This window comes from Bos indicus x Bos taurus, chromosome 10 (assembly GCF_003369695.1).
Source record: "Bos indicus x Bos taurus breed Angus x Brahman F1 hybrid chromosome 10, Bos_hybrid_MaternalHap_v2.0, whole genome shotgun sequence".
Taxonomy (NCBI): Eukaryota; Metazoa; Chordata; class Mammalia; order Artiodactyla; family Bovidae; genus Bos; species Bos indicus x Bos taurus.
In genome coordinates this window covers 31,969,748-31,984,156 of record NC_040085.1, presented here as the reverse complement: position 1 = coordinate 31,984,156, position 14,409 = coordinate 31,969,748, and the positions used below count along the sequence as shown (strand labels likewise).

The 14,409-nt window shown below is 52.9% G+C and overlaps 1 protein-coding gene across 2 annotated transcripts; it reads left to right on the top strand.

The window, feature by feature from the left end:
• Positions 1-535: 535 nt before the first annotated feature.
• On the top strand, positions 536-13,364 carry CDAN1 (codanin 1). 2 transcript variants are annotated; one of them, XM_027553659.1, is made up of 28 exons: positions 536-662; positions 900-1,387; positions 1,598-1,801; positions 1,995-2,164; positions 2,294-2,407; positions 2,487-2,565; positions 2,981-3,101; positions 3,280-3,389; positions 3,855-3,944; positions 4,863-4,938; positions 5,463-5,668; positions 5,971-6,091; positions 6,219-6,365; positions 6,464-6,630; positions 7,016-7,103; positions 7,350-7,439; positions 7,628-7,682; positions 7,893-8,026; positions 8,110-8,213; positions 8,480-8,638; positions 8,993-9,056; positions 9,225-9,303; positions 9,488-9,636; positions 10,793-10,900; positions 11,029-11,092; positions 11,254-11,435; positions 11,688-11,795; positions 12,558-13,364. In XM_027553659.1, the coding sequence occupies exons 1-28, from the start codon at positions 573-575 to the stop codon at positions 12,681-12,683; spliced, it is 3,693 nt and encodes a 1,230-aa protein (XP_027409460.1). In that variant the 5' UTR covers positions 536-572; the 3' UTR covers positions 12,684-13,364. The 2 variants fall into 2 exon arrangements, with proteins under 2 accessions (XP_027409460.1, XP_027409461.1); XM_027553660.1 differs by lacking the exons at positions 11,029-11,092; positions 11,254-11,435; positions 11,688-11,795; positions 12,558-13,364 and having other exon boundaries at positions 9,488-9,589; positions 10,793-10,881.
• Positions 13,365-14,409: the final 1,045 nt, after the last annotated feature.

The window sequence follows — 14,409 nt, the reverse complement described above, 5'->3', positions numbered from 1 at the left end:
CTAAAAAGCCCCTCCGTCTTAAAGTCTTAAATGATCGATCAGTTGTTGGTGGGTGCTGGAAAACGAGTGGGCAGGGGATTGAAAACTCAGCTTTTGAGAAAGGCAAGGTCAAAATGAAGTTAAGCAAACTTTATCGTAATTTCTTTAGGGTAGTGACGATTGAATCTAGAAAACTTGAAAGAAAAGAATGCGCTTATCGTAGATGTAGGCATCTTCTCCGGAGAGTAGTTCACCTTTACGGTCCGGCCGCTCTCCCGGACCCTTGGTCTTCCCCGCCGCGTCCCCGAGTCCCGGCAGGTCACCCTCGGGCCAGGGCAGCCGGGGCCCGGCTTCACCGACAGCAGCACGCTGCACTTGACAGGCCACTGGGCCTCTTGTCAGGAGCCAAGGCCCAAGTCTAGCCTCAGTGCGGGGAAGCCCCGCCGTCGGCGGCGGCGGCCCCGGTCCCGCCCCCGGCCCTGCCCGCTCCGCCCCGCGGCCCAACGGTCGCCCCGCGGCGCCGGGCCCGCCCTTCCCAGGGCGCCCGTGGCGCGCCGGCGCCTGCGCAGTCGCCTCAGAGCGCCCTGACCGGGATGGCGGCCGTTTTGGAGTCGCTGCTGCGAGAGGAGCTGTCGGTCGCAGCCGCTGTGCGGTGGATCGCGCGCAGCGCCCAGAGTTCGGAGGTAACAGCGCCGACACGCCCCCAGCCTGGCCTGAAGCTGCTTCCCGCGGGACATACCGCTCCTCCCGTCCCATTCCTCTAGAGTGCCTGGCTGTCAGCCGGGGCCGAGTGCGCTCCAACTAGGGGCCGCTGCCCCGGCCGCCCGCCAGCCTCAGCGCGCCCCGCGGCCCCGGCTGCCCGCGGCCCTGCGCCGGCACTGCAGCTGACTGACTGTCGCCCCTCGCCACTTCTCCCTCAGGATGACCCCAGGGAGGCGGCGGCGCTGAGCTCACTTCGGCCACTGCGGAAGGAATTCGTGCCATTCCTGCTGAACTTCCTGAGGGAACAGAGCAGCCGCGTCCTCCCGCAGGGCCCCCCAACCCCCGCCAAGGCCCCGGGCTCCTCGACAGGCTTGCCAGGGAGATCCGGGGGGCCGCCGCGGGGCGGCCGCGGAGCGCGCAACCAGCTCTTCCCTCCGATCGAGGCTTCGAGCGCCACCACCGCTGACGCCCCTTCGGCCCGCCGTGGGGGCAGGAGGCGGGGCCCGGGGCCGGCCCGCGAGCGAGGCCGCGGCCCCGGGGGCCCGGAGGAGGGGGTCAGCGGGGAGTGCCTGCCCTGGGCCGGGGGCCGGAGGCCCAGGAGCTCTGGCAGCCCCAGCAGCCCCAGCCTCGCGCGCTCTGATCCGCCAAACCTCAGCAACCTGGAGGAGTTCCCTCCCGTGGGCTCCGTTCCCCTCGGCTCTGCAGGGTGAGAATGAGCCCTCTAAAATATGGCTGTGCTAGGGGAGTTAAAAAATTAAGGCTGGGTGCTCTGTAGTAGAGCGTGGTAATGACAAGAAAGTAGGGGGTGAAATATCTACGGGGTGAGGGGCATTTTGCAAGGGTTGCTAGATGTTATGGTGGAGGGGGAGATGCTTGAAGATGGGAATTAGGAAAACCTATGGCTGCTCTTCAACAGGACCAAGCCTTCCCGCAGGATCAACCCAACTCCAGTGAGCGAAGAGCGATCATTGTCCAAGCCCAAGACTTGCTTCACCTCACCCCCAATCAGCTGTGTTCCCAGTTCCCAACCCTCAGTCCTAGACACTAGCCCTTGGGGCCATGGGCTTCCCTCAGGGTGCAGAAGTCTGCAAGAGGAGCGGGAGATGCTCAGGAAGGAGCGGTATGGCTTTGTTGCTCCCGGGGATGTCAGCTTCCTTTGGGGGGGATTTGCAGGGCTTCTCCCTGTGATTAATTTGTCTCCTGGGAACCCTGGGTCTGTTTCTTGGGCTGTGGACATGTCTCTAAGGAACCTGAGTGTGGCTGCGGAGGAGAAGCCATGCTGACTGCTCATGACATTTCTCTTTCTCTGGTAGCTCTAAGCAGCTGCAGCAGTCACCTACTCCTGCCTGTCCCACCCTAGAATCAGGATCTCCTCACCCCAGCCGGACAGGACACCTCACAGCTGAACCCGCTGACCCTGCCAGAGTATCTTCCCACCACCGTCTGGAGCTGGTTGCCCTTGTCTACTCTTCATGCATTGCAGGTGAGTGAGAACAGAGCCCTGGAATGAAGACACTTGTAGAACTACAGGGTAAAATAATTGATAAGATGTGTAGAACTGAGCCTTTGTTTTGACTGGCGTTCAATACCCTGGAGTTTCCTTTTTAACCAGAGAACCTGGTACCAAACCTCTTCTTGGAGCTTTTCTTCGTCCTTCAGCTCCTTACTGCCCGGAGGATGGTGGCTGCCAAAGACAGTGACCTTGAAACAACTCCAGGAGCTGTAGGTTGGTGAACAAGCCTCTTTTTGAGAAATGATGTCTGGAAATGAAATTGTTTTTAACCAATAGCTTGGTACTGTCCTAGATTCCCTGGAAAGCCCTCTGTTCCAGAGTGTCCATGATTGTGTCTTCTTTGCAGTGAAGGTTTTGGAACGTCAATTTCAGTAAGTTTCCCCAGCTGAGGCATTTGAACCTTATTCGCATTATTCACTTGATTCTCTGGCTACTTCGGAAGCATGCTTGTGCTTGACACAGGTGTAGTGACCTTAGACTTTTTCCTACGTGTAACCTTCAGTTTCGTGTCAAAGCTATGAATTAAGCCCTTGAAAGAATCAAACTGCCCCCAGTAGTCTTGGTAGCTGACCTTTGGGTTTGTCTACTGTTTCTGCTTTGCTGTCGTTAGCTGCTCTGTGGGGTCTCGTTTCCCTTCCCTTTGCCTTTATCATCTTTAATCCTTGGCCCATGACTTTTCTTTATGTGCCTGCTCTGTGCTCCAGGTAGCACACTGTGGTGTGCAGATGCCAGCTGCCTACTTGCAGTCTGTCCCATTCTCAGTCGTGTGTGCTCTTATCCCTGTAGCATTCTTTCCCACTTGGACAAAGGGACATTGAAGCTGTTGGCTGAGAACGAGCGGTTACTGTGTTTCTCACCAGCTCTGCAAGGCTGCCTCCGAGCTGCCTATGAGGGCAGTGTTGCCAAGGTAGTGACCCCATCTTACACCTCTTCTAGCCTGGATCTGACCCTTCCCAGTCTCATAATTCAGGCGGCCCAGCTCACACCACTGTAGTGTCATGTGGCCTAAAATTCTGGACTAGAATATGGGGATGAAGTTTTCTGAGCATGAACTCTGCTTTCAGTCCCTAATGTCACTGTTTTAGGTCTCTCTGGCGATGCCACCTTCTGCTCAAGCTGTCTCCTTTCAGCCAGAAACTGACAATCGTGCTAACTTCTCCAGTGACCGAGCCTTTCATACTTTCAAAAAACAGAGGTGATGAGAAAAGGGGACTTTGGGGGAGGGGATGAAGCAGCATTTTCTCCGGGACAGGCAGCCTATGTTGTTTTCATAGAAACTAGTTTGTTTGGTCCTAACGGGTGTAGTTTAGCACCACCAGGCCCTGCATAGCAAACATCTTAAGGGCCACTTAGCCTCATTCTGTTTCATGCCCATGGACTCACACCTCTGACAGTAGCAGCTTTCACGCAGGTGCAATGACTTTGGTCACAGGGTTCTCAGATGAGAGTGCCAGATCAGCCTTAACTGCCCACAGAAGCATGTGAAGCCTGTGGTGTGCTGCTGTCGGGTCTGTGGGATTATCACATAGAGAACCTTGGAGAGGATAAGGAATGGAGCTGTGAATGGTCCTGTCCTCAGTTCTGAGCTAGAGAAGGCACTCCTGAGAATGAGTTAAGCCAACTGTGCTTCAGTTGATCAGACATCTTATGTGTCTGCCAGGGATGTGTTTTACGAGGTACTTCGAGAGTGGGAAGATCGCCATGAGGAGCCTGGCTGGGATTTTGAGAAGGGCTTGGGCAGCAGGATCAGGTATGTGCTCATACACTGGTCACTTTTTCTTGCTTCCAGCAGTGAGCAACTTAGTGGTTTTTGGGGTAACTGATTAGAGAAAGGCTTCTCTCCCCACCCCGAACTCCTTCTAGCACAAAGCTGTTTTCTGTCTTCCTTAATCTCTTAGTTACTGCCACCTCTGCCTCTACTCAAAAGGGATTTGTTTCTCCAACTCCTTCTACTCAGAAATCGTTTATACTTGCTCTGTGATTGCAAATGATTGATAAAGTGGAACACTCTTATGCCAGGTTGTGTGAGTTTAGGCCCGTCACTGGCTTAGACCCTTTCCAACCTCTATTTTCTCCATCATCTAATCTGACAATACAGATAACTTTGCGTAGCTGGATAACTAGGATACAGAAAGAATGTCCTCTTGTCTGGTGATCTCCCATCCACGTTGGTCATGAAGCTCACTGGCAGTCAGTGTAGACTGAAGATGAGAAGGGTGGTCTTATTCCATATTTGGTTAAGTGTAAGGTTAAGGGCTTCCTGGTTGCTCAGATGGTAAAGAACCTGCCTGCAATGCAGGAGACCCAGATTCTGTCTCGGGGTCAGGAAGATCCCCTGGAGAAGGAAATGGCAACCCATTCCAGTATTCTTGCCTGGGAAATCCCAATGGACAGAGGAGCCTGGCAGGCTACAGCTCATGGGGTCGCAAAGAGTCGGACATGACTGAGCGACTGACAGTTTCAGTAAGTGTATCTCTAGCCTTGAGGGATCTTGGTGCTAAGGAAAGTATCCTTTACCTTTCCCCATATCCTTGTGCCAGCCAGCTCTGGCAGAAGGCTGCTCAGGCCCCTGGTAGAGGGCTGAAAGTCTCAAGGATTGGCTTGTTCTCTCAGATCTTTCTCCCCTTCTTCCTCCCATCACACTCCATCCCTGCCTCTTATTCCTCAGAGCCATGATGGGTCAACTCTCTGCAGCCTGCAGCCACAGCCATTTTGTTCGACTTTTCCAAAAACAACTTCTCCAGGTAACTGCTCCAGCAGGAGATCTGTCTCCAGTGGACAGTATGTATTATAGGTGCCAAGGAATGGCTGGCACTTTGGGACAGGCCAGGAGAACAGGCAGGTCCTTGGCTGAAGAGTGAACGAGAGTTCTGCTCTTTGGGTGGTGGTGGAAGCTTGCGAGCCAGAGCGCTCTCCTGCCTTACACCTCCTGCCTCCGTGGGCCCCCTCACACACCCGGCTGTCCTGGCCCTCCTTCAGTCCCTCCCTGCTTTCTTGCCCTTGCTTTGTGGTGTGGCGGAAAGAGCGCAGGGTTAGGTCTGGTTTCAAATCCTAGCTCTTGTGACCCTATGCAGATGTTGAATCTTAAAATTTCAGTTTCTTCACCTGTAAAAATAAGAATATAATGCAGACCTCAAAAAATATATCTGTGGCACACAATATAGGGTGGGCATCCCGTATTGTTCACTGCTTCCTCATTTTCTTCAGCCCTTCTTTTCCAGAAAAACTCACTGGTTTATCGATTTCTCTCCTCCTCCCCCTGCCCCAGATGTGTCAGAGTCCTGGTGGTGCTGGGGGCACTGTCTTGGGTGAGGCTCCGGATGTGTTAAATATGCTTGGAGCTGACAAGCTGGGGCGGTTGCGGCGCCTACAGGAACGGCTTGTGGCCCCTCAGAGCAGTGGGGGCCCCTGCCCACCCCCTACCTTCCCAGGCTGTCAGGGCTTCTTCAGGGACTTCATCTTGAGTGCCAGCAGGTAAAGGTCCCCTGTCTTGCCGAGAGTGGGGGCAGAGGCCTGAAGAGGTTTGTGTTCCCAGAAGGGCAAGAGTTTGCTCTCCTTGGCCTGGAATGTCAGCGGGTGGGACTGGGGGATGCCCGGCCTCCTTCTAACCCACACTTCCTGCTTCCATTTCCCTTCTCACTCTCTCACCTACGAAGGTAAACTCCTTGTTCCTTGACCTCCTATGTCTGCCCTGCTGAGCCTTTCTGTCTGGAACACCACCTCTATTATCCTTCCTGCACCTCTTCTAGTACCTTTTTCCCCCCTTCCCTTCATAGCTTCCAGTTTAATCAGCATCTCATGGATAGTCTGAGTTTGAAGATCCGAGAACTCAACAGCCTCGCCCTTCCTCAGCCTGAGCCTAGTGATGAGGACGGGGAGTCAGACGTGGACTGGCAGGTTAGAAAGCAGAAGAAGGGAGGCTCTGCTCTAGAGGGGAAAGGGTATTTTCAAGAAGTCTGTAACAGTTGTGGTTTTGTTCTAGAAGCCTAATGCTTAGGACCTCTTACTTCTTGATGGCCTGCAGGGTGAACGGAGGCAGTTTGCTGTGGTGCTGCTCAGCCTAAGGCTTCTGGCCAAATTCTTGGGCTTTGTTGCTTTCCTGCCATACCGGGGGCCTGAACCACCCCTGACCCGTGAACTCCAGGACTCCATTCTGTCCCTGAGGAGCCAGGTGAATGGGGGTGCTGGTAAGGAGGGAGCTGGGAGGAGCCGCACGGCAATGGTGTTAGAAGGCTTTCCCCAGCCCCTGACTGACCCTGGCCCTCCCAGGTGCCCCCAGTCCTGGATGTGCGAGCTCTGCTGCAGCAGGGGCTGCGGGCACGCCGAGCAGTGCTCACAGTGCCCTGGCTGGTGGAGTTCCTTTCTCTTGCTGACCACATTGTCCCCATGCTGGACTATTACCGCAGCGTCTTCACTCTCCTGCTGCACCTGCATCGGTGAGTCAAGAGAGGGCAAGGCTTGAGAAAAGGGTGCAGGGAGAATGTTGCTGAGGCTGCTGCTTTTTGAAGAGGGCCAAGCAGCTTGTGCTTCCTGTGTACTTCCATAGCTGTAGCTGACCCTCAGGGGAGAGGCCAGGCCTTGATCCACAAGGACAGACAGTGGGCAGTTATTTGCACTTTGGCCCTTTTCTATTCCTACTGTGGCCCAGCTAAGAGTGAGTACAGATCTGGGAGAGGTGATGAGACCTGGTTGCCTACACAACAGCAGTCCCTTTTAGGTCTCCTTTTGAGAATCACCTTCCCAGTGATAGCTTTTTTTTTTAAACTCCATTCCATTTCTTTCATTGCACAGATTCCACTCACACCCTCATTTACCTTTTAGGAGCTTGATCTTGTCAAAGGAAAGTGAAGGAGAGATGTGTTTCCTGAACAAGCTGTTGCTGCTTGCTGTCCTAGGCTGGCTTTTCCAGGTTGGTGGAATGAGGGTCCAGGTTGGGGAAAGGGGGCATGACTACTGTGGCTGGAAATGGGCAAAGGGGAAGTGTAGGACTCTGACAGAGAGCGGGGCCAGATGCTAAAGGCCCAGAGGAGGAAGGATGGGGTTGCCATAGAGGAAGGTGGCTTTGAACCTGGTTGTCTTAAACCCTGGGGCCATGAGGTCGGAGGTGTGATGAACCCCTAAAGTGCTGGCTGGCACTGCCCTAATCTCTTGCCAGATTCCCACAGTCCCAGAGGACCTATTCTTTCTGGAAGAGGGTCAGTTGGATGTCTTAGAGGTGGACACAGTAGCCTCAGAGCATGGCTTGGTAAGTGTTGGGGTCCAGCCAGAGCCATGGGGACCACAAGAGTAAGGGAGGTAGCCTGCCTGCCGGCAGGCCCAGCAACACAAGCCAGAATATAAGCTTAAGTCTCACGTAATTCCCTAACCTGACCGCCCCATTTCTGGGAGGAAGGGAAACTTGCCTTCCCCAGACTGACCTGTTCTCTCCCCCAGGACAGCATGCCTGTGGTGGACCAGCAGCTGCTCTACACTTGCTGCCCTTATATTGGTGAGCATACTCTTCCCCGAGGGTCCTTGGTCCTTGGCCTGCCCCTTCATGAGAACCCAAAAGGCACCCCATGGGCCCAGCACCCTCGTACTTTGTTCTATGCTTAGGCGGGCCCTGATGCCTCGTTCTGTCTATTCCACAAATGCTAGTCTGGATGCTTGGGTGGGTGGGACAGTTTTGGAACTAAGCACTTGGGCTTCTTTGATGCAGGAGAGCTCCGCAAACTGCTCGCTTCATGGGTGTCGGGCAGCAGTGGACGGAGTGGGGGCTTCGTCAGGAAAATCACCCCCACCACCACCACGGGCCTGGGAGCCCAGCCTCCCCAGACCACACAGGGGCTGCAGGTAAGGGGCAGGGTGGAAGCAGGGGCCACCCCATGGGTAAGGGAAAGGGAGCCCTTCCCTGCACTGCTCCCTCCTTCCCACAGGCACAGCTGGCCCAAGCCTTTTTCCACAACCATCCGCCCTCCCTGCGCAGGACCGTGGAGTTTGTGGCAGAGAGAATTGGTTCTAACTGTGTCAAGCATATCAAGTGAGTCTGAGTTGAGGGGGTTGGGAATGAAGGTGTTGCAGGTCCCAGGCTCATTTCCTTATTTTCCCCCTTTAACACCTTGTTGCCAAACTGAGGAAAGTCAGCTGAGGGGTGGGGACAGCGGGTAATAGAGGACAAGGGCCCAGTGGGATGGGGGAGGCTGAAATGGCTAACATTCTTTCAAGTTATTCTGACCTGGTTTGCTTGAATTTGCAGCCCCTTTCCAATTCAGCCTTCCCAACTACCTCTTGCTGTTCCTGCTGCAGGGCCACGCTGGTGGCAGAGCTGGTGCGCCAGGCAGAATCGCTTCTTCAAGAGCAGCTGGTGACACAGGGACAGGAAGGGGGCGATCCAGCCCAGCTGTTGGAGATCTTGTGTTCCCAGCTGTGCCCTCACGGGGCCCAGGCGTTGACCCAGGGGCGGGAGTAAGATGCCAGTCTATTTGGATCCTCTCATCTCCACTCTTCTCTTAGCCTTTACTTTCCTGTCCTTTTTTTTTCTTATATTGTTTATTCCATGTCCTCTCCCACCCTGCTTTTGTCATTCTATTTTTGCCTGCTTTGTAGGCTCTTATCTTGGTTTTTAGAGGTTTAAGGACCCAAGTTTAGAGTTGAATTGGAAGGGCATGTGGTTGGCTGTCCAGTCTCCTGGCATCTGGGCTGGGCCCACAGAGCTGAGCACGCCCTCCCCTGTGGCAGAGCTCTCCCAGCTCAGTGGATTGGTGCCCTCAGGGACCCAGCTGATGTCTCCAGACATCACTGACCTCTGTCTCCTTTCAGGTTCTGCCAAAAGAAGAGTCCAGGTGCCGTGAGGGCACTGCTTCCTGAGGAGACCCCGGCAGCCGTACGTAGGAAGTAGTCCTGGGGGTGGTGAGCTGGGGTGGTGGGGGAGGAGTGCTGTGGGGCTGTGTGTCTCAACATGCACATGAGGCGGCAGGCGGGCCAGTCCTGGACTTGGGCATTCACCACTGTCCTAACTTGCCCCCGACTCAAAACTACTTCTGTGTCACAGGTTCTAAGCAGTGCAGAGAACATTGCTGTGAGCCTTGCAACAGAGAAAGCCTGTGCATGGTTGTCAGCCAACATCACAGGTAAGGTCCAGGGAAGGGGAGTGACTGACCAGGTTTTTCAAGTGGACTGGCAGGAAGTTGGAGGCCACTTGGGGGAAGACAGGACTCAGGCCCAGTTGGTAACAGGGAAGGGCAGGGGTTGGCATGGTGAGCCTATGCAGGGCTGCTTTGGTGACCGCTTCTCTGTCCTCCCTCTGACTTGCAGCACTGATCAGAAGGGAGGTGAAAGCGGCCGTGAGTCGCACGCTTCGCGCCCAGGGTCCTGAGCCAGCTGCCCGGGGGGAGCGGAGGGGCTGCTCCCGTGCCTGTGAGCACCATGCTCCCCTCCCCTCCCACCTCATCTCCGAGATAAAAGTACACAGCTCCCTACTCCCTTCGGCTCCCCTCCTCCTGCTCCCTGCTCTTTTCCGTCGCCCTTCTTTCTTCCTCAGCTCCAGTATTTGTGTAGCAGCTTTCTGTGTTGTCCAGCTAGTTTCCATTTTGTTACTGAATAGAGTTAGGCAGGACCAAATTGAATAGTTTTAGTAATTGCTTTTCTCTGACTTTTATACTTGAATCACCCAAAAGGGTCAAAGGGAAGAGGGTAGATGTGAAAATGGTTGACTGAGTACATGGTACATAGATGGTATCGGGAGTGGAGTAGGGAATGGCTATCTAGTGCAGTAGGAAAGTTCTAAGGAACAGTCATCCCAGTATTGGGACAGTATTTCAGAAGCACTCTCCTTTGGGGGAGATGATGCTTGTTTGGTTACAGGCAGTAAGAATAATCAGTGCTCTTCATTTGATAAAAAGAATTTATACTGTCTAGAACAGGAATCAGTGAACAATTCGTGGGCCAAATCCAACCTGCTGCTTGTTTTTGTAAATAAAATTTTATTGGCACATAGCCACATTCATTCATTCACAAATTGGGGCTGTTTTCATGCTCAGCTGCAGAATTGGAATGACTGGGACAGGGACCTAAGCTAGTAACTGGCCCAGAGTTGGGGTAGTAGTGTTGTAACAAAGATTTAAAACTAGGGACAAAAAAGGACTGACTGAAGTTCGAGAGTATATAAGACGGAGAAGGAAACTCTCAGCAGCCATTAGCTACAGTTTTCAATACACAGATGATTTCTGTCCTGAGGCCTCGACTCTCCTGAGAAAATGAACGGAGAATCATGAGGGACAGAAAATACCACGTGTACGTGGTAGGACATAAATGCTTTCAGAACTGGCTTGGTACGGCATCTCGAGCTCTGGCAGCACACTGTCCCTTGGCTTATCTATTCCATCTGTTCCCTCTGTTGTCCACTTGGTTGCTTCTCCCAGCTGTGCTGTCCTGCCCTGCCCTGCCCAAGTCCCAAGTCTAAGGGCACCTTGGCCCATTACTTCACCCCAGAGCCCTGTCTTCCTTTTCTTTCTGCCTCTCTCCACTGGCTGATCCCCATCCCAAGCCACATTCTCTGTGGCCTCCTTGGCCCTGGCCTGGCCTGAAGCCTTATGTTGCATCCACCCTTCCTCTCTCCAGGACGTGCTCTCCTTGGCTGTGGGGCCCCGGGACCCTGAGGAGGGCGTTGCCCCTGAGTATCTGGAGCAGCTTCTAGGCCACCTGGGCCAGATGCTGCGGTGCCGCCAGGTGAGACATGGCATGATGCTCTTCTTTCGTATCCTCGTCTGGTGACTGGTAATCAGAGCTGCACTGGCCCAGGGCTGCTGCTTGAATTATGGTGCTAATGTCCAGGGACTCCTGTTTTTCCCCCACAGTTCCTGTGCCCACCGGCTGAGCAGCATCTGGCAAAGTGCTCTGTGGAGTTAGCGTCCCTCCTTGGTATGGCTCCTTTTTATCACAGCCCTCTGTTGCCAGATCCCCCAGTTCTCTGGGTTGGGTACAAGCAAGATTAGAAAACAGCTTTCTTCTGCTCTTCTTCCTCCCAGGGACACATGACCCTGCCTCCACTTCTAAAGCTTGGCTTTTCTCTCTTCCCACAGTTGCAGATCAGATTCCCATCCTGGGGCCTCCGGCACAGCACCAGCTGGAGAGGGGGCAGGCTCGGAGGCTCCTGCTCATGCTGCTCTCCCTGTGGAAGGATGACTTTCAGGTGCCAGTTCCCCTACAGCTGCTACTAAGGCCAAGAAACGTGGCGCTTCTGGCAGACACTCGGCCGAAGGAGGTGAGCCAGAGAAGGTGGACGGGGGCTGGCCGGCAGGCTTAGAAGCCTCTGTAATCATCTTTTACACCCACTGCCCCAAATGTTATTAGCTGGTTTAGTCCCCTTTTCTGGGGCTGTACTTATTTTCTCCTGTACACTCAGAGAGACTCCTCAGTCTCATCTCCCCTCCTCCCTCAGCAGCTCTGTCCTCTGTATCAGGCTCGCTGTGCAGTCCTCTTAGCCCCCTGAGCTCTTTCTCCATGTGTATTGCAGTGGGACCTGCTGCTCTTCTTGCTCCGGGAGCTGGTAGAGAAAGATCTGATGAAACGGATGGAGATAAAGGCTTGCCTGGACAGCCTCTATGAGGCCCAGTGGCCAGGGGTAAGAAGCCTTCATGTTCTATCTGGAGAGAATAGGTGTCATGTCCCTTTTATCCTGAAAGAGGGGCAGGTGATAGGGCCTGGCATCCTGAGGATCTTCCAAAGCTCAGTGAATATTGTCAGATGTCTTGAAGCCCACCCTGAAATGAAATGGCTGCTCTAGGGCACCTCCTTCACATTTAAGTAGCTGTTATATGAAGGACTGTGTCCGTGGAGGAAGGGAAGATGGCAGATAGATAGAAAGCATGGCATACCTCTGGCAAACCCCTCTGATGGTGGGGTTGTTTCTGGCCACACTGCTTGTCTTGCAGGGTCAGGGACTGAACCTAGGCCCTGGCAGTGAAACTGCGGAGTCCTAACCACTGGATTGCTAGGGAGTTCCCAACTGTGGGTGTTTATAATCAGGATAATCTGGATTTTAATCTTAGTCAGTTCCTAATGTGATTTAGGGCAAAGTAGTTTCTTCATCCATAAAATGGGAATAACTTAGACCTTATGGGGTTTTTCAAGATGAAATAATGTGCATATGAAGTACTCATTAGTGGTTCTGAGCCTCCCAATACAGGCTCGCCCTGTTCAACTTGAGCATCCTAGAGTACTAACAGGACAAGTCCATTTCCATGTACAAGGCAGTTGGGGAAAAAAAATACCTAGGTTGTCTACTCACTGCTTAGCTAGGGCTTCACATTTGGGACTGATTTTTAGTAAAAAGGGTGTTAGAATCATGCGTCTGCTTTTTCAGTCACCTTTCTGCTTATTCCAGGATTTCTCTGAAGAATTAGCAACATTGTTCAACCTGTTTTCAGCTGAGCCCCATGTGCCAGAAACCCAGCTAAGAGCTTGTGAACTGGTACAACCAAACCGGGGAACTGTGCTGGCCCAGAGCTAGGGCTGGAAAGTGTCCCTACTTTAGGCATCTCACCAGAGCGCTGGAACCCCAGCCTGACTGTGCCTCAGGAGGAGGCCCCAGAGCCACCCCAAGTGCCCACTGTGACCCGTTCTGCTTTGAAAGTAGCTCGGTCTGTCATCAGGCTTCCTGCTCACATTTGAAGGAAGAGTGTGGCTGCCTGGCATCCCACGGATGGCTGACCATCCCAAGTCCGAGAGGAAGAAGGAGGGGGTCACTGGATTCAGGATTATGGTGGAAAAACCTAGAGATTCCAGTCCTGGAGAAGAAGAGTTGGCTTTATTACTTGGATACTAAGTGAAATGACCCATGGGGACTTGTTGACACAAGATTTGAGCCCCACTTGCTGCTACCCCAGTATCTCTTAAAGCTTTGTGGTTTGGAAAATCATGACAAAGGCAACTGACTTCTCCTTAACTTGTGAGTAAAGTTAACATGAATTTTGGGAGTCTACATTTTCTTACCACCAGGAGCTGGACTGCCATCTCCTTAAAAATGTACAACAGATGTGGGGCTCGCCCGACAGAAACCTGCCTTTTACCTTGCACCCTGCCTGCCTTCAGTCCCGTGCAGGTAGTAACTTTTGACTCTAGCTCCATCCAGGGGCCAAGCACGGGCAGAACACTAGAGCTTTTTTAAAATAAACTGTTTTCTTTACTGAGGGCTTCTTGTCATTTTCACCTTATTCGTCCCTATAGAAGGCTGCGAGGTCTCAGGTGGGCTTGGAGGTGGGTATTGACAGGGTAGAGCTGTCCTAGTGGCTTGGCCACTCAGCAGAGACTAAATGTTCCCGTATGTGAGACCTGCAAGCCAGAGAGCCTGGGGCCCTTATTAACTCACTGCCAACAGCATTAACTTCTGTGCAGCTCCCTTTAAAGGTTTAGAATGTGTGAAATTTCTACTCACCAGCCCTTGGGATGCTTGTTTTTGTGGGGCGGCGGGAGTTGGGGATGTTTTGAGTTAACTCAGAACAGAAGCATTCTACATCTATAAATGGTGCACTGATTCTAAGAAAGCACTACTTTGATAATGTGCATGAAATTCATTCCTGTAAAATTCATGGTTTTTCTACTTTGGCAGTGTGTGCAGAGAGATTCAGTCTCTGCCAGGGAAAGGAGAAGGGAACTCAGTGAACCCTCTTGAAGTGACACAAAATCTGTCTGTGCATGTGTGTGTATTTCTTAGAGGAGAAGTTCTCAGCTGTCAAAGAGGTCTCCAACCCAAGGAAGCTACCTAGGTAAGAGGCTCTGGGCCTAAAGAGGTCTGCTGTGTGCCGTTACAGTAGGTCCTGTCAGCACAGAAGGGTAAAAATGGGATGTCTCCCATACCACATACCACTCCAGTCACACTGCTGCTGAGTCAGGCTGTGACCTGCCCTTCCCCTCAGCTCATCCAAGTCAATAAGTTTTTGCATCTGAACCTTTTTTCTTCATCTGTCCTTAGAATCTAACATACTATAGGAAATTCTGAAAGTTCTAAATACTTGGGAACCAAAAAAGTTTTAAGAAATGTCTTACCTTTCTGCACCCATCAGGTATGGCTCAACAAAAGCACTGCTACAGGAAGCTGAGTCCCAAGGTAAGCAGCTACTTCAGACACTCAGCTCCATGTGAGGTGAGATAGATAAGCAAGCAGGGAGGAAAGCCTGGAGCCCTGGAAGATGCTGAGTTAAAGGCTACTCAGCTAAACAGCAACAGGCCCAATTCAG